Source organism: Strigops habroptila, chromosome 10 (assembly GCF_004027225.2).
Source record: "Strigops habroptila isolate Jane chromosome 10, bStrHab1.2.pri, whole genome shotgun sequence".
Classification (NCBI taxonomy): domain Eukaryota; kingdom Metazoa; phylum Chordata; class Aves; order Psittaciformes; family Psittacidae; genus Strigops; species Strigops habroptila.
The window spans coordinates 22481068-22505157 of record NC_046359.1 but is presented as its reverse complement, the minus strand read 5'-3'; the positions used below and the strand labels follow the sequence as shown (position 1 = coordinate 22505157).

Sequence of the window (24090 nt, the reverse complement as noted above, 5' to 3'; positions counted from 1 at the left end):
GATTTATAATTATATTTAAAACTTATTTTTATGATTTTATTTTCATTTCATTAACTGACAGTACGCAGAAAACTTATGTTCACTTCAGAGTAGGACTGGAATTACGAAATACGCTTTCCTGTATACTTGTAGAAGTTACTGCCAGGCTGTTTAACTTCAGCCAGCTGTTTGCCATGCTGTGTTTGTATGAACCCCGTGGCTAGCAAACCAGGCCACTCACAGCAGCTCTTTCTCTTGGCATGATCTGTGTGCAATCTTACACTTTTAGACATGCACAGTGCTTTCTAACTGTTCTTTCTGCAGGCTCACTAGAGGCCAGAAATGCCTCAAGGAAACTCCAAGCCAGGAAAAGAATGGTGATCAGAAATGGAAGTAGGAGCCAAGTTAAAACATGAGGTGTGTTGCACGGTCTAGAAATGATAATGTAAGAATGCCATTTGGTATCTTTAAGTGAGGTCCATACATAGAATTTTGGAATTGCTCTAGGTGTGTTTTAACAAGAAAGAAGTCATAGGATCATCATAGAATCATAGAATGGTTTGGATTGGAAGGGACCTTGAAGATCATCTGGTTGCAACCCCCCTGCCATGGGCAGGGACATCTTGCACCAGACCAGGTTGCTCGAAGCCTTCAAGAAATCTGGAGAGGGACTTTTTACAAGGGTGTGTAGTGACAGGACAAGGGACGGTTTTAACTGAAAGAGGGTAGGTTTAGATTAGATATTAGGAAAAAATTCTTTACTGTGAGGGTGGTGAAACACTGGAACAGGATGCTCAGAGAAGCTGTGGCTGCCCCGTCCCTGGTAGTGTTCAAGGCCAGGTTGGACAGAGCTTGGAATAACCTGGTCTAGTGGAAGGTGTGCCTGCCCCTGGCAGAGGGGTTGCAACAAGATGATCTTTTAAGATCCCTTCCAACCCCAACCATTCTACGATTCCATGAAATGAAAATTCAAAATGTATAATAGGAAATACTTTCTGCTGTGTGCCCTATCTATGGTTTGGAACTCATTTCTTTGGGAAGCTGCTGAACACTCTTAAGGGATATGAGTATTGACCAACTGGTCCATGAGGGAAAAGGGCTACTAAAAAAAAAAAATAAAAAAAATTTGGATGTGTTTGTGAAAAGCTGGATGCATCACTACTCCCCTCTGTCCGTATAGCTGAACTATATAGAATCATAGAGTAGTTTGGGTTGGAAGGAGCCTTAAAGAGCATCTAGTTCCACCGCTCTGCCGTGGGCAGGGAAATATATACCGTATGTGCTATTACCGTAGCTGCCTTGTATCGTGCGTGGCAGAAGCAGCCAACAGTCGGGGAGGAACGCGGGCTGGGCGGCGCTACCACCGCTTGACACACCTCGGAGAAGCCGGTCGCTCTCCTCGCAGCCCCGGCCGCCGCCCGCCGGCTCCGCGACCGCTTCCCGCCCTTTCGGTTTCGCTTCGGCCGGGCGGGAGCTGCTGCGGGAAGCGAAACTGAGGCGGCGCCTACCAGCCGCCGGTTCTGCCGCACCGCACCGCATCGCGCCGGCTCCGGGGCGCCTGCTGCGGCTCGGGAGTAGCGGACGGGGGAAAAGAGAATCCGGCCGGTCCGGAGGAGCGGCCTGCCCGCCCGCGGCGCCGCCGCCGGGAGCGCGGGTTCATCTGCGGTGCGTGCCGCTGGGCCTGGCAGTCATCGCAGCTTCAAAGCGTATGTTCAAACGCCTCTTGGTTCTCCGTCTGAAGGAACCGGTTCTAATTCTGTCTGGAGAAACTTTACTGATTGGGATTTTTTCACAGTTTTTGGTGAGTAATTCAGCATTTTCCTGCTGAGAAATATGCTAAGAAATCTCTTAAATTCTCTGCTTTCTAAAACTGTTTTTCCCAAGCAATGTGCCTTCAAAACCAGTTGCTGGTCAATCACTTGAATTAGAAATTGGAATTAATTTTCCATGAACTTTATGTTACTGGTATCAGTTTTCTATTAGATGTCAGAGCAGTGGTCTGCCAGGGTTAGGGGTGGTCTCTCTACTATGCCAGGAGGCACAGACATATTTTTGAATGTTGCTTTGCAGAACCTATTGGAGATCGTGTCAAAATGGAACGTGAGTGTATGGAGAAGATCAACAATTACTGTCAAAAGCAGAAATTTACCCTGGTTTATGCTGATGTCAGCATGACTGGCCCATCTCATGATCCTGAGTAAGTTCACTACGCACCTCAGTAGCCATCAGGACTCTTCCTGCAATAAATGAAGTAGATAAAACTTGAAGTTATAAAAGTGAACTTACTAGAAGTGTGTGTGTGGCGGGAGAGCTGGTTGAAACCATAAACTGAGTGGTAGGCGCGTGCGGAGGGTGTTGTGATAAGAGTTTGAGGAGAAAACTGATTGGCCCTTTTTTGGAAAGCAACAGCAATGCACCTGTAACTATAATGTAAGTGACTACACTATATAGGTATGTTATGCATCTGCCATGAAATCTCCCAGGAGGTGGGATAGCTTGCAGCAAGTGTTTCAGTTTATGATCTATGCTAACTTAAGTGCTTTATTTAGTTTTATAAAGCTTAGAAATTATTTGTGATTTATGTTGCTAGTTTCTAACCATAAAGTCAGGTCTATATCAATTGATTGGGTTTTATGTGTAGTTAGTTTTTTAACATCTGTTACAAGAAAAGGGTCTTTTGCTTCAGCTGTTTTGCTTTTACTTGTAGAGACAATTACAGGTGATGGAATGAGTTTTGGTTTTTTAACACAGATGTAGTGTTTTTCTATTTTTTCCCTTGCCAGAGATCACAGATACTCAAGATCTATTGTGTTTCCTTGTGTGATTTTGTTTTTGGTTTTGCTAGTTTGCATGTAGGCATGCCTTATTCTAATAATTAGTATGTTTCTTTCAATGTCTTCCATGTTGCCAGACAGCACTGTTTGTGCTGACTTACTCTTAGACCTGACCATAGTTCCAAAAGAAATTATCTGGGTGTCAAATGTTAGTCAGTTATTTTCTTTTTTTTTTTTTTTTTCTTAATTACATGAGCTACATGGGGAAAAAGTAATCCTTATCATAGTAATGGCCACAGCTGTGGTTACACAGCTATATCTGCATGCTTCAAAAGTGATGGCATGGGACTAAGAGAATTCACACCGTTTCAAATTTACTGGTTTATCCCCATTTATTGCTCTTTTTCATTTTTTTCAGTGTACTCTGCTATTCACAAATACAGATCAACCCATGCTCTTCTACCTGTAAATGATGTGAGGTATGACGGTGGTATCTAGGAATATCCTGGATAACTTGGGCTGTTCCAAGGAGTACAACGTACAGTGTCAGGCTACAGCAATGGGTTCTGTAAACCTCCTCCAGTGCCCTTGTGGTGCTCTTTCCTAGTGCTTGGCTAACGGGATGCACTGCCCACTGCTGGACACACACATGAGTACTTAAAATACCTTCACAGTTGTCTTTGTAGCTAATAAGAAAGTTGAATCCGAGAATGTTATAATGTATATATGAGACAAAATGTTACAATGTTTTAGAAAAGTTTCCTTCATTGCAGGTTCACAGTTGTGGTTAAGATAAATAATGTAAAATATGGTACAGGCACTGGTAAAAATAAGAAGGCGGCAAAAGCAATTGCAGCAAAAAAGACCTGGGAAATGATTGAGAAACTGGTGAGTAAACTGTATTTTTTTGTGGGTTTTGTGGTGTTTTTTTTTTTTTTTTTTTTTTTTGGTGGTTTTTTTTTTTTTTTTGCTAGTAAAAATTGAAGATGAATCTCTAAAGTTAGCCATGGGAGAGTTTCTAATTATTTAAGTTGTGTTTGTTCTGTCTTATTCAGTGCTTTACTTTAAACTGCTGAACTATTTTTCTTACTGTTCTGCCTCAGTATTGCTACATAATATCAAGAATGTTTCCTTCTCTGCTGTTATAGCAGGGTGAGGAAATATATTTGCCTTTCTTAAGCTGCCTTGGTGTATCTGGAATGGACAGCGTTCCTTTTTCATCTTGACAACTGTTCAGTAATTTGATGTCTTGAAAACGTTTGCAGGACATTGTTCAGTAAGCCTGTTGGCACTCTCAGAAAGCTCGTAAAATTGCTTACTTTCACTTAACCTGATTCATCTTTGTCATTATATTCTTTACGGTATAGCTTATTCTATACTCTTTATCTTTCCTTGATTTAGTTTTGGTTCGAATTTTGCTCCTCTATTTTCCACCAAACGTATTGTTGGTAGCCATTCTTTATGTTTCTTTTTGACTCTGAATGCTTCTTAGCACCTTTTGAGTGAAATCTCTCCTTACCTGTTTCCATATGCTTTTTATTGTGTCACCATCATTACTTTAACACAATTGCTGCATATTTGCTAATGAATTATTAATGCTGTCTAATCGTGAGACAGCTGAAAAGTCCTGCTTTCCTCTCTTGTACATGCAGAGGGGCATTTGCAGCCCTTGCTAATAGCAGCGGCGGCAGCAGCATCATCGTGCTGCCATCCCTTTGTTTTGGTCAGGGTTGAAAAAATGTGGAAAAAATTCAGAAGTCAGCATTTGCCTCTTTTTTTTTTTTTTTTTTTGGTGCAATACTAGCAAAACTGGATTTACATTTGTTTGGAAACTCAAAATGTAGTAATTTTGGGTTGAGATAGCTGTCCTTTGCCTCAGTTAATGCAAACTTGGGATTTCTTAAAAATATTTTGAAATGTTGACAAACCTTGCAGCTGTGTTAGATCTTGTGCACTGTTTATCTTGATCTATGTATTAAGCTTAAGTTTTTAAGTCACCTATTTTATTTGTTTTATAGCCAGAGAGTCCTTCAAATATGCAAGCTGCAGAATTACCAGCAACTAGGATGATCACATTACCTGTACTATCCGATGACTATGTCAGCCTACTAAATATGTATTCACAAAAGACCTTGCAACTAGTTGATTATCGTAACAAAAAAAGTATTGGAGATGCCCATGCTCCTGTGTAAGATATACTTTGTCTTCGTACTTGCTTTTAATATTTCTCTGTATTGTATAACACTATGACACACTACCATTAGTTACCTTGAGTAGCATTAGATGAATCTCTAGAATGCAGTAATAATTTGGAGGTAGTCTGGAGAGAATCCAGTGGAAAGCCATTAGGGTGGTTAAGGAGTTGGAGGATGCGGTGTGGGAGGAGAGCCTAAGAGGGCTGAGTCTGTTTAGCTGGGAGAAGAGATGGCATGATGATGAAATGGTAGTCAGTGTAGACAAATTGTCAGTTCTCTTGGTTGTAGCTCTGGCACCTTTGCGTATCTCTTGGCATGTATTTTGGAGACCTGTAGGAACCTGTGCCAAGGAGAGCCTGTTTGTCTCTCCTTCCATGGGTATAGCAGTCAGTGAGTCACAGAAACATTCCGGTTAATGACAGCTGAGGGATGATAAAGAATATCTATGTATTTAACTCTTGACAATATCTGCTGGAAAACTCTTCCTCTCTTCTCCTGCAAAATCAACCATTTTAAAACCTAAACTGCAGATACTTTGTGATTGTGGGTGCATATGATGATGCTTTGAGGAGTTCAACCTTAAAAAGTGCTAAACATTCACTCTCTGAAAATTGGTTAACTTGAAGGCATGTCAAAATAGTTACCTTTATTAATTAGATTAAATGTACATTGGAAATACTGTCCTGAAGATTTATGTTTTGGATTTCCATTCTATGATGTCAATTGACTGTAGCCTTTAAAATCATTAAACTAAGGCTTGTTATATGGGATATAAGATGTTAATCCCTGTTGTATTTTCCAGGTTTTCTTGTAGCTGTACAATTAGTGGTTATGTGTATGGGAATGGCACTGGACCATCTGTAGCTGCTGCAAAACGAGCTGCTGCAAAACAAGCGTTTGAGGAGCTAATTAAGCAAGGCATTATAACAGTATGTGCTATATTTAACCTTACAATGGAAGTTTAATTCTTGTATCTTCGAACAGATTTCCTCATTGTATTTAAAATTACATTCCATGGATTCCTCTTAAGGAGAAAACAATCCATATTTTGGTGGGTTTGCTGGGCTACAGGGTTCTGTTGGTAACAGTTTTTGTTGTGTTTCTATATTCAATTGCTGGATTAAAAAAAAAAATAAAATCTCACAGTCAGTATCTCTGTGTGTTTCAGAAGATGGTCTGATAGGTTGTCATTCAAGGATGTACATGTACTAAAAATTCTGAATTCTAACTGCTCTAATGTACTGGTTGTTTCCTGCGTGAACTGTTGTTGAGCTGACTGGCTAAGAACATAAACCTCTTGCTGCCTTCTGTTGGATCAAAAATCTATTGTGAAATGCAAGAAAGGCAAAGGAGGGTGTGGGAATCGACAGGACTTGCCTTCTGTAGTATTCCAAGGCAGAGCCTAGTGAAACAATTACTAAGACCCTCCTCTGGAGGGCAGAGCTGTTGTCTTCACGTTAGCGGTTGTATTTCCATATGCGCAAAAAATCATGAGAATTCTAATAGTGATTCAAACCAACTTCTGAAATGCACAGAACACTACATAGGAACTAACTTAAATGTAGTTTAAAGGGAAGAAAGGCAGTATGGTGGAAGAAAGAACTTTTTTTTACTTTGAGTACTTCTTTCATTATTTAGCTGTTTACTGTGAATTTTAAATGCTTTTTTATTGTTGTTTTTTAAGTTAACCATGGAATTAATGCCCTATTAGAGCTCTAGGATCCTTCCTTACTATTTTCGTATGTTGTGAGCTCATGGGTCTTTGCATTTTCGTCAAAGTCTGAAATTTTACTACCTTAAAAAGAACCTCTGTAGCTATTGCTCTAAAATTGGGGTATGTCGTTTTGGTTTGGTTTGAATTTTTATTAATTCCCAGTGATGTGTGTGTAACAAACAAAACGTAACTAGCAAAAAGTAGTAAAGGCCCAGTACTCACAAATTAAAAAAAGTAAAAAAGTTTGGTATCATTGAATCATAAACCTTTTTGTTTGCTTATGGCCTGGAACAATCGTAGGTGTTGCTTTTACTATTATATTTATGCTCTTAAGACATTGAGTGGGGGAACAGGAAGCATCTCTGCTAAGTATTTAGAATTAGGTTTTTTTAGTGAACCCTGATTTAGTAATCCAGGTTTTACAGGGTTTTCACACTGAAGATGTTAAATGTCTTTTTGTACAGACTCAAATTTTCTGTTCTGCTGATCACACATACTAAAGCCTTCATAATTCTTGTTTTCCATGCAGGCAATTGCATGTGCAGTAAACAATGAAAACATTTGCTATTTATAACTGTTACTTTTATCCTGATTCTTAATAGATCCAAGACTCCTCCAAATGTGCCTATATAGTCTAAATATGAGTGGCACATAGTGACAGGGCCTAGTGTTCCACTCCTCTGGGTGGAAGTTAGGCAGGTGCCTTTATTCTGCAGGGCTTTGAATTTTCAGTGCAGTTAACAGCTTCCACTTAGGATCTTGTACTCTTCCCTCCCTCCTCTTTGAATGGGAATTTTTCACATGGTTTTGTTAACCATTCTTTTTTTTTTTTTCTTTCCCCTCCCCCCAGATGGGAAATGAAACATCTAACAGCAACTCTACATTTAGCGAAGATAGTAATTCCTCTCAAGCGTCAACTCAGTCTGACTTGGAGTAAGTTGGGTTCACTGATAATGTGATAAAATGTATTTACTCATCTTAGAGGGTTGTGTGTTCTAGTTATTAATAAAATCTGCGTTAGTTTCTTTATTGCAGAATAAAGCTGTTTGATTTGAACTTCTTAGACGCCACAGAAAAAGTTGTTATACTAGTGCAATTTTATTTGAGTCCTTATGGGTTAGCTTATCATTTTAGAGCCTTCTGATATATTTACTTCTAGCTGTGAGTTTTTTCAGAAGCAATTTTACTGTGATGTAAACAGAATAACCAGCCTCATTGGTATAATGGTATTATTGCATGCCAATTTAACACTCATTTTCCTATTATGACACTCTTGCCAACTCAGTGTAATACAGCTCAAGTCCTTTTCCTGTGCCTCACATTCTGCTGCTTCTCTGTTTTTGTTTTGGGGTTTTTTGGTTTTTTTTTCTGTGAGATGTGGGGTTTTTGCTTGGTTTTTTCCATTCTCCGTAAATCTTCATTTCCACCAAGGGGAAAATTTGGTTAGTGAAAGAAAATGAACCTGTATAAAGTTTCATTTGTGATTTGGAAACCCTAGGTCAAGCCTTTTTGAGTTCAGCAGTTAATTTGAGTGCAGCGCCACTACCACTTCTTTTATGTTCTTTGTGTGATTGTAAAGCAAGCTGATACATACAATGCTAGAGGTGGCTGCGCTGCCTTGACATAAACATCTGTGTTTAACCTATTTAATTAAAGGATATCATAGAATATGTATCATATATAGATATGATATCAGATCATAGAAATAGAGGATTATATTACAAAATGTTGTTTTATTTGCTTTCCAGCATAAAGTTTTGTAGCTTAAATCAGTCGCAATTGTTAATGATTTTTCAGGTTTTGATTTTAGAAACTATGGGGGTTTTATGCCTTTGATTTTTAATTGTGGCAATCCATTTATTTCTGTTTGTTTTACTTTCTCCTAAACCTAGTCACTTATTTTTCAGTAACAACAGTATTTGCTTTAAAGTCTCAGCTGCAAATTTGGCAGAAAAAGTGAACGACATGGCATTATGTGAAAAGCCTTCACCTTCTCAGGTATAGTATGAAAATGGTCTTCCTCACAACTACATTTTAGACCCTGAATAGAGCAAGCTTCTTGAAAGAGTGTAGCATCAGTTTGTTCCTGTATCCACTAATCACTAGAAAACATGTGCGGATTTTTCCTAAGAATATTCAGGACTTTTGTGCTGTTAACCGTTAGTCACTTATTTCTATACTTTAGACCCAACTTATGTGCTGTTGACCAGTTGGGCAGTAATCCCAAGAAAGGAAACAAAACTCAGCTTGTATTCTTCTGTGGGAAGAGTATGATAATGTCATACATAGCATATGTGAAAATTTGAAGCTAAGATATAGCTTCATTCTTATTACATTACATATATAAGGTATGAATATATTTATAGACAATTCCTAGATGCATTCTCAGATATATTTTAAATTAAATATAGTGAAAATATCCAGGATATTTCAGTTAGAGTGTTGGTTTTTTTTTTCTCTTTTTCATTTAGAGAAACACACCAAGTCCTGCTCTGAAACACCAAAGGTACGTGTCTGTTTCCAGGTTGTTATCTCCCATACGCTGTATTGCAAACCACTGTGGTGTTTCTATATCTAGTAAAGAAGTGGCACTATTGGGAGGTACATTTCTCTTGTCACATATTAGGAAAATGGCTCATTATAAGTTTTGCTTTTATCCTTGTTACAGAAAATTGGCAGCTAATTTTGATAACGCGAGAGACGTTAAGGAAGAGATAAAAAAGGAAGAGATAAAAAAGATGTCAGATGAGAGTTTGCCAGGTTTGGACACAAATACCAGTGAGGAAAACGAAAGTCCATACACTGTGAATAAAAGGTAAGAAGGATTTTTTTAACTAAGATCTGTATGGCAATTACAGTATGTAGTGGTCTAGATTTGAGGAGTTTTTAATGACAGAATGTAGGAAAGTACTGCAATAAAAATCACTTTCAAAGCTAATTGGTATTTGAGATACTATTTTTTCTTTTTCCCCTGGAAATGTCAGTTTATAATATAGATGCTTACACCCAAAGGTCACTTGTGTGAAGATGTGAGAGTAATTACCCTACATGCATCAGGTTCCCTTTTTATTTTTTTTTTAATCTTCAAGACTATGATTTAGACCTGTACACATGTAGAGTGATCCCTGTAGAATGATGTTTCAGCAGATGTACTAGACCTGTCAGGATCATTTTTGTATCTTGGAAATTTAACATTAAGTATACGTAAGGTTTTATATAAAAATTTTTTTCTTTTTTTTTTCTTTTGTTTTTTGTTTTTTGTTTTTGTTTTTAAGATTCCTTGAGAGTTTTAAAAATATAGAGCCTATTGGTGAAGGTGGCTTTGGGAATGTTTTCAAAGCAACAGCAAAGCTTGATGAGAGGACCTATGCAGTCAAACGAGTTCAATTCACAAAGTATGTACTGCATATTTATTTCTGGTTTTTATTTTAGGATAACCTTAATCAAGATTTTAGTACGATGTTTTGTCTCTTTAATAATTCTGTATGTGTGTAAGCAATTTTCATTATTAGTTGTATGTTCTTTCTGATAAACTTATCCTTTATTTCTAAGTGAAGCTGAAAACAGCACGTTAATTTCTGCATGCACTGGAATAATTTCAGATGCAGCTGTAAGAAAGTAGATTTGTTAAGTTCTACCTTCCCTGAACACGCTAGTGCTCTGGTTATTAATATTGCAAAATGTGTCTGAAGAAAACCTGCTGATTAATAAAACATTGAAAGCAGCACTGTTACTTTTGACAGGTTACGTAGAAAGTTTACATATCGGTAATGCGTAATGACTATTATTAGGGAAAATAGAGAAAAATGAAAGTAATATATTTTGTGGTTTCTAATTGGAAAATGGTTTATACTTGACCCATGTAGTCATTATGCTCGTGCTGTGTTACTTGTTACTTACTAATGATGATCCTAATTTTTTTTTAAAAATGATTTTCTGTAACCAGTCCCTAATGGAGTATTTTATCAGCAGCTGAAAAACTTGATTTTCTTTTAGGTAATCTATACAAAAGGTTTCAAGTTGGAGATACTTGTCCCTTACATTGTGCAACTGCCCATCAAATTCTTGTGATCTTCACAAATACTTGTTCTTTTTATTTGTATTGCAATCCTGAGAACTACACTAAAAAACATTCTCCTGATTCTTCAAATAAAGACTGGTGTGCTGATGGGTTTGAATTTACTTCAGTAGGCACTGTTACAACAAGTGCAGGCCAAATTTAGTAATAGTTCTTCCTGAGTATTTTCACTGTCTTCCATATATGTAAACAAACTTCACAGAGGTGGTAAGAAAACATGGGTGTTTGCTACATTGTGTTTGGCTACATAATGTAATTATGCACTGCAGCAATCTGCTTTTTTCAGGTTTTTTTTTTTTTTTTTTTGAGTGGGGCTTTCATTTCTAATATGATTAAACCACTTTTTTTACTTTGAATAACTGAGCAGATGAAAGAAAACCCACAGAATTTGTAACTACAATTTTGAATTTGTATAAGGGAGAATATTATTGTTTGTGGGTTTTTTCTAAATTCACGTAAAACTACTTGTATACTGCTACTTGATATCATGTCTTTAATTTAATTTAATATTTTTATTGGGAAATGATTCCTCCTCCACTCCAAATAGGAATGTGCGTGAAGTAAAACAACTTGCAGCACTTGCCCACGAAAACATAGTGCGGTATTACAATAGCTGGAAAGGGTACGACCATGTAACTTCTCCAGACTCAAGGTAACTACAAAATAGTAGTTTGCACTTACAAACTTGTTTGCTATAGTGAATCTTGTGTTCTAAAAAGAAAGGCTGGTGATGAAATGTAAATGCATACACATACTTCCACACTTTCTGCTAGAAAAAAAGCAGCAGGTTGTATATAATTAAGCGTATTTATATCTTCTTTTCCTTGATGAGTAAGATATATTATGTAATTTGACCTTTTCTCCTCTTTCTTAATATAAAAAATTTGCTGAATCTATATAAGAGTATAAGAATGCAGAACTCAAAATTTGGGGCTAGAATTAAGAACAGAAACTAAAATTTGCCTGGCAGCAGGCTGCCAAATTCTTGATCAGAAATTTCCTTTTTTAAGTCAGTACTGGTCAGCCAGTAGTTCTCATAGTTTTAATGATTTCTCTAAGTCAGCATTTTAACCATCATGCCTGAAACGGTTTTGGCTGTTGAGAACAGAAATACAAAATGAAATCTCTTTCATTTAGAGGTAGTCTTTCAGCACTAAGACTTCTGGGAAGACAGTGGTGAGAGTTTTACTTGTAAGTTAGATTATTAACTTTTCAAAGCTTCTGCGGTAAGCTTTTTTCACTAGCTGTAAATTCATACTCTTTAGATAGGTTGCCTAGCCTCTGTCTAGAGCCATAAAATATTAATGGATTCAAAGTTATGATTGGCATGGTATCTGTCCAATGTGGTCAGTAAATGAAGAATAAAATGGGGGGTGGAAAGTCTCATGTAAAAACCTAACCATTAATATGCTGGAGTCTTAATATCAGTTATGCATTTTAAATTGAACAGTTATTGGGTAAAAGACAGAAAAAAGTCTTCAAAGCTGAGGTCCCAGCCTGGAATTCCACTTAGTGACTTGACCTTAAGACTGCAGAGTCCCAAGCCACTAAATGTTCTTTCAGTGCTTCAGGCAGCTTTATTCCAGGGCACTTGAATCACTTAATGCAAGTAGGAAAAAGTGATGTCTCCTCTTCATACTGTCCTTCCTCTCACCACCTCCAGCCCCAGCCTATCCTATGGGCTGATGGTGAGGGATGTCTACTGGAAAATGTGAGGCTGCCAGGTGGATAAATATGTTTTATCTAGATTTCCAGCTCTCAGAAGGGTTTCCCTAACTTGCAGACTGACATCAAAGATGGTCACCCCACCAACTTCTTGAAGGGACAGAGTATGAAAAAATGTGATCATTCTGGGTAGGAGAGGAAAGCTAATTCTGTGTTTGTTGAGCAGAATAGAGAATACCTGCCAGGGACTCACAGCAGTTGCTAGAGGGCAAGATGTGAGTCAAGGACAGTGCTATTTCTTCCTGTATAGACATGCCTCTAGATAAGGTGACCCAGAATCTGGACATTCAGAAAACTTTTGGTGTGAACAAGGAAGCAAGCAAAACATTAGGAATATTACAGAGGTATGGAGCAACTGAGCCAGGGACCGTTTGGTTTGCAGTTCTATTTATTTGTATCTAGTACAAATTGGTCTAGAATCTTTTTCAAAAGCAAGAGACTTGCAGACTTTGGTTTGGTGAACTCCAAAAACAATAATTAACAAACCTTTTTAACGAAGAGGGACATGAGAATCACTGATGGCTTGAGAGGAATTTTATCTTGCCAATTTCAATATGGTATAAAATTTCCTTTTGCAGGCAGAAGGCAGACAAAGAAATTCTCTGCCTTTTCATTCAAATGGAATTATGTGAACAAGGGCCATTGGAAAACTGGATTGAAAGGAATAGACAAGACCAAAAGTATCATGTGATGGCACAAACCAAGTTTTTACAAATACTGAAAGGAGTGGAATATATTCATTCTAAAGACTTAATTCATCGAGACCTCAAGGTAAGTAGGATAGGTAATAATAAAAAAGATAAAAATAGTACTCTTTAGAATTTCATAAAATGTTAAATAGTTCTGGTCTTCTAATCTGTTATGTACCCTAGTAGTGTGCCTCTTCTGATATTGCTAGTAAGTAATTGTTTTTTCAGCAACTGGCTTGACTTCATCTCAAATCAGAAGGTAAACTGGAGGATCTCAGAATGCATCCATCAGTGAACAGGCATTTTTCAGTGTATTATGTGTTATGTGTTACTGGGTCACCAGACTGCCTACTGGAAAAATAAATACTAACTTTACTGATAAAATAATTAAAAGTAAGGAAGCGAAAAAGTTGAGTCTAGGAAGTTTGCTCTTGCCATATTGTAAAGGCATAGTTTATCTATCCTAATACATGCTGTGTTTGATAACATGCTCTAGTTGCTCTTTTATTACATGTGCAAATATTTGAATGCTGCTTTTTTGGATAGGATTTCAGTCTCTACTAGTGCACAATCTTTATATTGAAGTTCAATGTAAGTTCAATGGAAACTTAAAAGTGATACTGTGAGATGGCTGTAGTAAGCCCTAACACTGCAATTATCTTAGTACAGATAATCCTGCTGTGCCTAGAAGAAACTAGGATTTGAGTGGAATTCAATGTGACCCTAAATGCTTTGACCATGTATCAAATCCCAGGGCTAGGACTGGAGACTAAGAAGCATTTCTGGATATGAAATGTTATATGCACAATGTACTTCAAGAACATTAAAGCACGGCACAGTTATAACTGAACTAGTGGAAAAAACCCCATTGCAGTTACTCTGTCAAGTACTATTTTAAATTGAATTCCTGTTCTTAAAAATTAATTGCATTTTTTTCTGCTTCCCACTCCATCAATTTCTTAATGCTAATTTCTGTGAACAATTATCAGATTTTATGGGGAGCACTTCTGTGGCTGATTATGCTTGACAATAAACCTTGGTCATATAGTGATTTTTAATATTTTTATATATATAGCCTCAGAATATATTCATATCACATGAAGATAAAATAAAAATAGGTGACTTTGGTCTTGTGACTTCTGTGGCACGTGAGAATCTGACTGAGAACACAGGAACAAAATCATATATGGCACCAGAACAGGTAATTACCCTGCTATATTAGTGTCTCTGTAACTAGATTTGCATTATAAAGTCAGCATTGGATGTTCTTGATCCTAATCTTGGTACTAAACTAGGTTGCCTAAAGTTCCCTGGTATGACTGTATATTAGCATAACAGCATTCTGGAGAAAGCTGTCTGCAAGTGTGGCGATTTTCTTTTGCTGTCCTGACACTGTGTGCTGTAAGGAATGTTCTTGCACTGATGTGACAAAATAGTTGCTATTTAACAGGCCCGTAGGAGAAAGGGTTAATGACTGATGAGGAGATCAAGTAGGGCCAGTCCTGAAGTCTTGGGATGGGAATTTCTTACTGTCTTCAAATACTGTTTTAAGAGCGCTGTCCAGTTGGATTTGACGACTATATTGTTCTTGTTCTAATCTTTGTAGTTCGGGCACAAATATGGAAAGGAAGTAGATATTTATGCACTGGGGTTAATTTGGTTTGAGATTCTTTCGGCATTCAGTTATCATGAGAAATTTAAGGTACGTATTCTTTAAATTAAAAGTCATTGTTTTGCCTTGCTGCTGGTATCGCATGCTGACTGCACACTAGAAGGAATCTGTGTATCTAGAACACTCTTATTTACATTTTCCCCTTGATTCATTTCTGTAAGGCCCATAAGTCCTCACACCTCTGTTGAAATGTAATAACCAAAGTAAAGAAATACTACTGGGTTTATTTCACTTCTGTCTTACTGACATACACATTAAGGCCTGAACATGCTCAAGAATAATTGAGCAAAAAAATTTCAAGTTTCTGATAAATCTTTGTCTAAGCAGAGCATCTGAAGGGAACATTTTTCTAATTTTAGAAAATAAAAATTATGTATATGAGAGTTTTGTCTCTTCCATGCTCTTGTCTTGCTGCACAGTGGAGCAAGAACAAAGTTTCTATCAAGCCAAAACACTTGCAGTTTTCCAAAATTAAAACAAAAGTGATTTGAAATATGTAGCTTTAACTGAAAAAGATATTACTTCAAAAAGAAATCCCGTGTTAAGCTTTTTTTGAAAAGGGATCTTTTATGTGTCTCTTTCTCTTTCTTGGTACTTTGTACATTATGAGTGTAATGGCTTGTATGCTCAAACTTTCATATTTGTAGAACAGTGACGTAGCTGCTGAGGATCTTGTCAAAAGTAATTGCAAGACATATGGTTGGACCCAGGAGCTCTTGAACAGCTGGCTTGGTCCTTTTGCCAGTATGAGGAAATCATACAAATGTGTCTGCTTGACTCACAGGTTCAACCTGGGTCTCTTCAGCTACCTTATAACATTTTCTAAGACATCTTGCTCCTGCTCACAGCTGACTATTCTAATGTGCCCACAGTTCCATGGTGTTACAGGCAAAAGGTCAAGACCAATTATTTAGTCTTGTTTCTTTAAAGCACAAAAATCTTGTGTCTATAGATAGGTGGGGAAGTCATGCGAATGGAAAGTCCTAGGATGGTCTTCAGCTGCTCCATCAGTTTAGAGAACAATTTCCCTTAATGGAGCATGATAAACTCTGCTGTATGTTGCTGGCAAGCCCTGCTCAAAGAACATCATGCATAAGCAAAGCTAATGCTTATGAGTAACTGGTTCAGCTGATGCTCACCAGCAGGTAGGCTCACAGGCCTAAAGCTGAAGAGTAGGGAAAAAGTTCTAAGTTCACGGGAGCTGTTGTTTTACTGGATACTGGTTATAAGGGCTTGCTAAGCTAGGCTGTAGCATCCATAAGACTGGCTAATGATTCAGGATGCACAGCTGTGTGCAAGAACAGGACTGTCATCTTCTTCAGGCAAAAATTAACTGGATAACAGCAAATGGATGATGTGGACTGCTCTGTTTACCCAGAAAGCGACATCATGCGGGAAAAAAAACCCCAGAAGTTGAAAGCATGTGATTAGCAATGTTTCCATGTTAGTTGCTTTGAACTCCACGTAGCATTTTCTGCAGTGACGTGTGTGGTACTGAAGAAGGTAAAAGGGAAGAACCATACCAACTTGGCTTGCAAATAGTAACATCCAAAGGAGGAAATCTAAGGAAAAATCCAAAGTAAAGAAATACTGGTTTGTGGTGGGTGTGTTTGGTTTTGGTGTTTGGTGTTGGTTTCTTTGGAGTTTTTTCTGTTTTTGTGGTTTTTTTGTGTTTTTTTTTTTTATGTGGTAAGAGGATATAAACCACTACTTCTAAATTAAGAAAAGAAGGATAATGGTTTTGAGGTAGAGGATTGCTGGAACAAACACATTGTTGTAGAGTGTGAAACCTTAAACTTAAAAAGGGACAACAGCTGATGAAAAAAACACAAAACCAAAACAAAGTACAATTAAATTTAAATAACTTTCAAACTGTTACAGTTACTTTCTTTTTGAAACGAAAGAGCTTTCTGAAGCCCTACCTTTTTCGTACAGTTACATTTTCCTAATTACTTCCGTAAACTATCTGAGTCATAAAGTGAGATGCAAAATATAATAAATGAAAACATCCTAAACCTGTTCTTTTTTATGAATCTCAGGTATGGCATGAGGTTAGAGACGGTAAACTTCCAGAGAGCTTCACCAACCGATTTCTAACAGAGGTATGGGATTTTAATACATTGTTTCAATTAGTTTATTTACTTGTTAAAAATAATTTATTGACATTTAATTTCTTTTTGCAGGCACCCATAATCAAAAAGATGCTTTCAAGAGACCCTTCAGGAAGATACTCTGCATCTCAAATACTTGAGCTTTTGAAGTCTGGTGATCAAGGCCAGCCATTTAGAACTCGTACTCTGTAAATGCCCTTTGAGAAAGCTTTCAGACTGTGTTTAAATCCAGAGCTGGAAGTCTCTTAAAACTGATGAAATACCAGTACACGTCAGAAGCAACAGCAAGACTTGGGTTATGTCTTTTCCTTGGTCTTTTGCCTTGCTGCCATTGAGAAGCTTGTCAGGGTCATATCACCATTCACACCCATCAGCTGCAGAGCAGGGCAGCATACTTCTGCAAGCAATCACGTGTGATTTTACCTGAAAACACAGGTTGGATGAGCTGAACTATATTCTATAGTAATTTTGGTAGAGAATATACTAGGTATTAGTGTGGGTTATTCTTCACTGAATTTCAGTTCTTTACAGTGAATGTCCTTAGCTCTACATTCCTGTTGAACACCTACTACCTTCAGTGCTCTAGAACTTAAAAATACAGTAATCGAGTTTAGATTTGCTTTAAACTTCTGAAAACCTTAGGTTTTGAGTGGGTGCTTGGTTAAAAGGAACAATATAAATGAACATATAGTAATTTTTATATTCTTATGGAAATTATTGCTGATCTTCAAGCATTTATTGCTAAGTAAGAATCTGATCTACATCCTTTTCTAAAGCTTGAAGTGGTTTTTGTTTTTGCCTTATCATGAATCACAAATACACAATCAATCATAGAACAGTTTGGGTTGGAAGGGACGTTAACGATCATCTAGTTCCAAGTCCCCAGCAACAAAGGCAAGGAAACCTTCCACTAGACTAGGTTGCTCCAAACCCCATCCAGCCTGGCCTTGAACACTGCCAGGGATGGGGCAGCCACAGCTTCTCTTGGCAATTTGTTACAGTCTCTTGCCATACTCATAGAAAAGAATTTTTTCCTAATGTCTTATCAAAATTTACTCTCTTTCAGTCAAAGCCATTCCTCCTTGTCTTGTCACTATGCACCCTTGTAAAAAGTCTCTCTCCAGAATTCCTGTAAGCCTCCTTTAGGCACTGGAAGGCTGCTCTAAGGTCCCCTTCCAAAGCCTTCTCTTCTCCAGGCTGAACAATCCCAACCCAAGCGGCTTAGGAACTTCATCCCAGTTCCCTCAGGACCTGTGGATGCATCTAATCAGGTCCCATGGACTTGTGCATCTTCAGATTCTTTAGATGGTCTCAAGCCTGATCGCCCACAGCAGGTTCTTCATTCTCCCCAAAGGCATCCCTGCCTTTGCCTTCTACAACTTGGGTGGTGTGGCTGGAGCACTTGCTGGTGAAGACTGAGGAAAAAAATGTCATTGCCCACCTCAGCCTTCTCCATGTCTCAGGTAACCAAGTCTCCTGTTTTCTTCCAGAGGCGGCCCACATTTCCCCTAGTCCTCATTTTATCACCAACATACCTACAGAAGCTTTTCTTGTCGCCGTTGATGTTCCTGGCCAGATTTAATTCTACCAGGGCTTTAGCTTTCCTAGCCTGCTCCCTGGCTGGGATACGTACAGCATTTTACTATTCTGGACTAACTAGTATTTCTTTGTTGTGGTCAAGATCTGGAAGAAATTATACCCTGACAAAGACAAAATACCAGTAGTTCCACTGTCTCTTCCCTTTCACCCACTGGGATATAACTGACATACAGTTGGATTCAATCTTAAATATCTTGTCAAACCTTAATGATTCTGTAATTCTATACAACTACTCTTACAATATGAAAACCGGTACGTGACAAACTTTATAGTTCTTGGACAGAGCATCCATAATACCATTACCTTGTGACTGTTAAGTAATACTGACCCTGTCCCAGTATTTTTTGATACTTTTTTTGTAGTATTTGTGTATTTCAGCAGCACGTTTCTATTAGTGACTGTTTACAGTAACAACTGCTGTTCCCTAAAAGGTCTACTAAAATATATTTTTATATATAAAAAACCCTCCAACAACATGATCTAGCGCTATTCAATCATGCAAAATATGCACCTTTATGTGCAACAGAATATTGGTTCAAATAATGTCCCTGTAATGTTTCACAACCTTTTTTTCCCACCAGGTCTAAGATGCTAAAGAAAAAAAAGTGATGTTTAGTTATCTTTGAAAAGATGAAAAATAAATCCTGTTTAACACATTATACAACGGAGTAACTAACCAGTATTTATTCCTTACTCAAACCTGAATTTTATTATCAGCTGATCTTGTTCAGTTGGGTGGGGCATAAGCGAAGACTGGAAGGCTTAACCTGTCTCTAATATCGTAGTTCAATTATAAATGCAAAGTTTTAACCCTATTAATTCATGCATCAAGTAGAGAATCTGCAAGATGCTTCAGAAATGTGAGTTTAACCTGCCAACTATCCTTCTGTGTACTTTGATACAAATTCTTCTGTATGGCACAGCTCCATACCTTCTAAAAGATATTATGAACTATACATACTTATCTAGGGCTCTTTCCTTTAGAAGGGGGTTAGTCATGATCTGCAGCACTGTCTCCAGGGCAGTTTGAAGATAAATCTTCAGAGCCTACAGGATAAGCAGAGAAAAAGTGAGTAATTCCAGCTCAGAGCAGGGGAAAAAAAAGAAAAAACTTGCTAGAATTATTTGAAGAATCCATGTAAAACAGATTAAACAGAGTTCAAAAAAGTTTTCAAGTTACTCATTCCAAACATTGTTTTAAAACAGTGAACAAGTGAACACAAATTCTACCCTTTTTGGTGCAGTGAATCTGGATAGTGTTCTAATTCTTTCAGAAACACCTGCAAGCTTTCGCAGCTCTGCATGGTACTGGTTTTAATATCTATTTTTTTTTTCTCAAAATTAATATGAATACCACATCAAATAACTGCCTGCATGGTTGGTTGGTCAGGTTTTTTTTTCTTTTTGTGCACATAAACACCTAAAAATTGGTTTATAATCAAAACATACAAAGCTTTGTGCAAAAACCAGCAGGAAAACTTGCTATGTAAAGCTTAAAGCATCCAGTAAGAGAAACATGAAAGATATATTGTACTATTTGAATCCAGCTGCATAAGCAAAGACAGACACCTACACGACGGGTTTACTCTCACCTTCGTAGGTTGTGCCACACCAAATGCAGTAAAAGTGGTGTTCTCTCAAATAGGCAGTCAGGATGTGTAGCTTTTCTGATACCTAGGGATATGTACAGGTATGCAACGATCTGGGTCTGACATACGCAGTTTGAGCCACTAGCTTTACTGAAATAGACTGTTTAACCTTTTGCTATGGAAAAGCCACACAATACTGTAGCTCAGTAAGCCATGAAGTTTCCCAAATTTGTAGTATACTGCACAGGAATTCACGATCTCTGAAAAGTTAATGGCTGTTGTTTGCTCATCCTTCTTTCAAGCTATGAAACCTGCACTGAAGAGCCAAAAATAATACCTAGCTACCTTATTTCAAGTATATGATATTTTTGGTGTAATTTTTCACACCCAATCTCTGCAAATAAAACACACAAGGCTAACAGCAGCTGTGTCATCTCGTTCTCAAAAAATGTGAATTTCCAGTGTCCATCTTGAGATCATCTGAAGCATTTTCAGAAATTACTTAGTGATTCTAAAATTCAGCCTAAGACATGAGATGAAGCATCCAAAATGAAAACTCAAAAGAAAATAACTTTGATCATATACATAATCTTGCATATCTTGGCAAGGACACAAAAATGTTTAGAATTTGATTTCTAGGCTATTTTTTCAAAAGATCAGCTTCAAAACCAATGAGCAATAAATCAGTGGCTTAGCATGTTGTATTATATCCTGTAACTGCTATAAAAATCACTGCAAAGAGGCCATTCGCTACAGCTTGGAAAGTGACCTGTATACATATGTCCTTCATACTCACATGTATACATACACACTTGTTAAAGGAATATTACATTTAAGTTTGAATCAAGCCATTAATTTAGTTGCAGAGCTTACACTTAAGTCTGAGCTTTTGCATTCATCTTCCTTGTCTTCCTCATCGTTTTTGTCTTCCTCTTCGGGTTCTAGCCAGTACCAAGTCTCCTTGGGAACATCAATATCCTTAAATAATGAAAGATTCAAATGAACATTATCTGCCTTCGCAGGTTTTCTTGTAAGATGCTGGATAAAACCAGTTTCTAATAGGTGAGATGTTAGACTTTAACTTTCCTGTATAATATAAGCAAGAATCACTAAAACTGTAGTGGGGAAACTAAGCAGAACAGTCCACAAGAAGGATTATTTACTTTTATTAAAAAAAAAAAAAAAAAAAAAAAAAGTGGGGTGGTACTAACAGGTTAACTGACAAAAAAAAAAAAAATACTTGAAGTTTTCTAGGGTCAAAAATTTATAGTAGTTCATGGTGACTCCTTACAGGTGAGAGGTACTTTGGTTTGGATTTGTTTTTTGTTTAAACCCTTCTTTGGGGAATCTACTGATTCCCTCAATGATGATCCCCATCCTTGGATATACTCAAGAGCTGTCTGGACATTGCCCTGGACAACATGCTTTAGGTGACCCTCCTTGAGCAGGAAGGTTGGACAAGGTGACATCCAGAGTCTTTCCCTTCCAACGTCAACCATTCTGTGATGACGATGTTCCCTCACCTGAGGCAAACGGCACTGTCATTTAGGGCGGCCTGACACTGGCTACTGGAAGATATGTTAACAGCTCAGAAGTAACCAAAAGGATGTGGGAGCAAAGACAGGTGAGCTCTGATGATGCAAATTAACATGGGTCCTCGCATAAGTCATCCTGAATTTGGTGTACACCTTCAGATATCTTAATGGTGCAAATATATATTTTAAAATATTTTAAGAGGACTGAAGTGTTGCCAAACATGAAGACTTTGGGCTAGTTACCCCACAGTTTGAGAGAACTTCCAGGAATTGACTCATTATTTTGTTTGCAGCCTGTATGTCTAACCTATAAGCCTTCCTTCCAACCCAAAAGAACATCAGTCTCACTTTTTGCATGTCTAATTGCTGGCAGGCCCTCTGGCTTTTTCGGAGGTCCCCTTCCATCTTACGTTCTTCTTGTTTATTTTTAAATCTTATTCTGTTAAGAAAATGTAGATAGATAAAATAAGCAGGTAGAGAAACAGAGATGCATTACAGTTGAAGCATCAGTTACATCATTTTACCTGAACTGATCTGCAGCTTGTTCATTTGCTTGCTTTTTCATATGGAGTTTTTGTCTATAGTTTTCCAGTTTTTCTTCAGCTTTTCTCTTTTTTAATTCCTCATGACCAATCCCACTTCTGCCTATGTGAATTCAAAACATGAACGTAAGCAGTTGAGAAGCAATGATACCTAACTAAGTAAATTAAGAAACATAACAAACCTGTTTTTATGTTCAGAGGAATAGGTTCAACAATGCCTTCTCCTGTGAAGGAAAAAATAAGATATCAAGTCTTTCTCAAACTATGATTTGTGCAGTATATTCAAGCAGGCAAACTACTTTTGCCATTAAATATGTACATTTTCCTGTGTTATTCTTTTTTTTTGCTTGGAAGATGAAAAATTCCAAATCAATGTATATTCAGTGCATTACAAATGACCCAGCTGACCTGGAACTGTCTCTCTCTTTTGGCTTGTCTGCTGGATTGCTGTAAATCTTTTTCAGGACACTACTCAACTGAAAGAAAATGGTCTTGACTTGGCAGGTGTAACACAGTCTTCCTATGGTGAAGACTCCTTTGTTACAGGCTTCTGTAGCATTTTTCATTTGAGAATCTCTCAACTTGACAAAGATGAAGAACAAAAAGAATCTGTTCAGGCCAGTTCATTTGTCAACTGTCTGCTAAAGACACGCTGATCAGGCACAGCAGTTATTGATGCATTATTTTACTTTACCTACTAAAGCTTTTTAAGGGTAGGCCAGTGTACACCGTTTCTTCAGAAACCAACTATAAATTCAAACGGAAGGGTTAACTTTTTGTGGAACACTATTACCTTTGCAACACCATGAAAACGTCCTTAAAGCAATTCCTGTAGGCATGCACATATGGAAGTGCATTTACTGAGCAGCAAGTACTGCTGTTTCCCTTGCACCTCTCGATAATCTACACCGTTTTTTAGGAGATTTACTCCTATCTTTTGTTTTGCTATGACACATTCACAGTTCAGCAACACTACGGTTCTTGGAGAGGCATTTATCCACCCTATCTACAAACGAAGTGGCAGCTACAGACTGGAAAATATAAAGGTACAGTCTGTAAAATATAAAGGCACACACTTCCAGTGACAGCTTACCGCTTTTGCCAAGGGCCTGGCCACTCTTGTAGCCCATCTTCTGGAGCAAAGCAAAGCCCTTGTTCTCACTGCCCAATGCACTTTTCAATACCAAGTCACGTCTCTCTTTTTCTTCTTCTTTTATACTCTTTTGTCTGTTCTTCTCATTAGCTTCCTTTTGCTTTTCTTCTTTCTGAATAGCTTCCTTCACCCGCCTCACCATGGGCAAACCTGGCCTTACATCCTGCCTAAGAGTAATGCCAGCAAATATTAGCGCTCTTAAAAATATGTTTACAATCACTTAAGAGGGGGGAAAAAAAAAGAGCCATCTACTTACTTAACAAATAAATCAGACATGTAGTCTTCCTCTTCTTCCTCCATGTTTGGCACGAATGCCCTGTTCCAACCCCTTTCCTATAAACACCACCAACACGCTTTATCACCCATTATTATTTCTCTGCACGTTACCTGAAAGGCAGAACCCGCTTTCAGACGGAGCAGCACTTGCCGCTCGGGCCTGCCGTGCCCCGTGCGCCGCCGCCGGCGGAACGGGCTGACGGACGAAAACTCGGGGACCGCGGGGGAACCCGGGCCGGGCCACCCCCTCCCCTCCCCTCCCCTCCCCTCCCCTCCCCTCCCCTCCCCTCCCTCCCACCTCGGGGCACCCGCACCAGGCCCCGCGCCCAGCTGAGGGACCCCGCGCACTCACCCGCCTCCGCCCGGCCCGGCGCTTGCGCGCGGCAGTCCCCGCCCGCCCGCGCCTGCGCGCCTGCCGCTTCCTGCTCCGCGGCCGCAGGTACCTCCGCGCTGCGAGGG

General features: G+C 38.3%; 3 protein-coding genes across 22 annotated transcripts in view; 2 read left to right on the top strand and 1 right to left on the bottom strand.

The window, feature by feature from the left end:
* The first annotated feature begins 76 nt into the window (after positions 1-76).
* Positions 77-19488, top strand: EIF2AK2 (eukaryotic translation initiation factor 2 alpha kinase 2). 14 transcript variants are annotated; one of them, XM_030500098.1, is made up of 16 exons: positions 83-396; positions 2050-2176; positions 3527-3641; positions 4772-4941; positions 5751-5877; positions 7513-7595; positions 8555-8660; positions 9134-9168; positions 9331-9477; positions 9938-10057; positions 11288-11392; positions 13044-13236; positions 14230-14355; positions 14761-14856; positions 16866-16928; positions 17010-19282. In XM_030500098.1, exons 2-16 carry the CDS (start codon positions 2073-2075, stop codon positions 17127-17129), a joined length of 1710 nt encoding a protein of 569 aa, XP_030355958.1. In that variant the 5' UTR covers positions 83-396; positions 2050-2072; the 3' UTR covers positions 17130-19282. The 14 variants fall into 14 exon arrangements, with proteins under 14 accessions (XP_030355964.1, XP_030355961.1, XP_030355960.1 ...); XM_030500099.1 differs by having other exon boundaries at positions 84-396; positions 8570-8660; XM_030500097.1 differs by having other exon boundaries at positions 80-396; positions 8573-8660; positions 15474-19488.
* On the bottom strand, positions 16933-24027 carry GPATCH11 (G-patch domain containing 11). Of its 7 annotated transcripts, none has more exons than XM_030500109.2 (10): positions 23984-24027; positions 23612-23742; positions 23296-23522; positions 22385-22426; positions 22185-22305; positions 22009-22099; positions 20999-21103; positions 20129-20210; positions 19498-19583; positions 16933-17360 (listed from the first exon to the last, which is right to left on the bottom strand). In XM_030500109.2, exons 2-9 carry the CDS (start codon positions 23653-23655, stop codon positions 19528-19530), a joined length of 768 nt encoding a protein of 255 aa, XP_030355969.1. In that variant the 5' UTR covers positions 23656-23742; positions 23984-24027; the 3' UTR covers positions 16933-17360; positions 19498-19527. The 7 variants fall into 7 exon arrangements, with proteins under 7 accessions (XP_030355969.1, XP_030355972.1, XP_030355968.1 ...); XM_030500112.1 differs by having other exon boundaries at positions 23612-23688; positions 23984-24017; XM_030500108.1 differs by lacking the exon at positions 23984-24027 and adding an exon at positions 23930-23981.
* The window catches only part of HEATR5B (HEAT repeat containing 5B), a 57881-nt gene continuing 57797 nt past the window's right edge, over positions 24007-24090 (top strand). Inside the window, exon 1 of the mRNA XM_030500081.1 lies at positions 24007-24070. The gene's annotated coding sequence lies outside the window, so the exon portion shown is untranslated. The remainder of the gene's footprint in view (positions 24071-24090) is intronic.

What these genes read in the sequence shown, in the direction of transcription:
- GPATCH11 (XM_030500109.2), bottom strand. Translation starts at nt 23,655, where the DNA reads ATGGAGGAAGAAGAGGAAGACTACATGTCTGATTTATTTGTTAA. An exon ending in CAAGCTGCAGATCAGTTCAG is followed by an intron (nt 22,100 to 22,184) that starts GTAAAATGATGT and finishes TTTTCTTAACAG; the next exon opens with AATAAGATTTAAAAATAAAC. An exon ending in GTGTGGCACAACCTACGAAG is followed by an intron (nt 19,584 to 20,128) that starts GTGAGAGTAAAC and finishes CTTATCCTGTAG; the next exon opens with GCTCTGAAGATTTATCTTCA.
- EIF2AK2 (XM_030500091.1), top strand. Translation starts at nt 2,073, where the DNA reads ATGGAACGTGAGTGTATGGAGAAGATCAACAATTACTGTCAAAAGCAG. An exon ending in TTAAGCAAGGCATTATAACA is followed by an intron (nt 5,878 to 7,512) that starts GTATGTGCTATA and finishes CCCTCCCCCCAG; the next exon opens with ATGGGAAATGAAACATCTAA. An exon ending in GTTATCATGAGAAATTTAAG is followed by an intron (nt 14,857 to 15,473) that starts GTACGTATTCTT and finishes TCATATTTGTAG; the next exon opens with AACAGTGACGTAGCTGCTGA.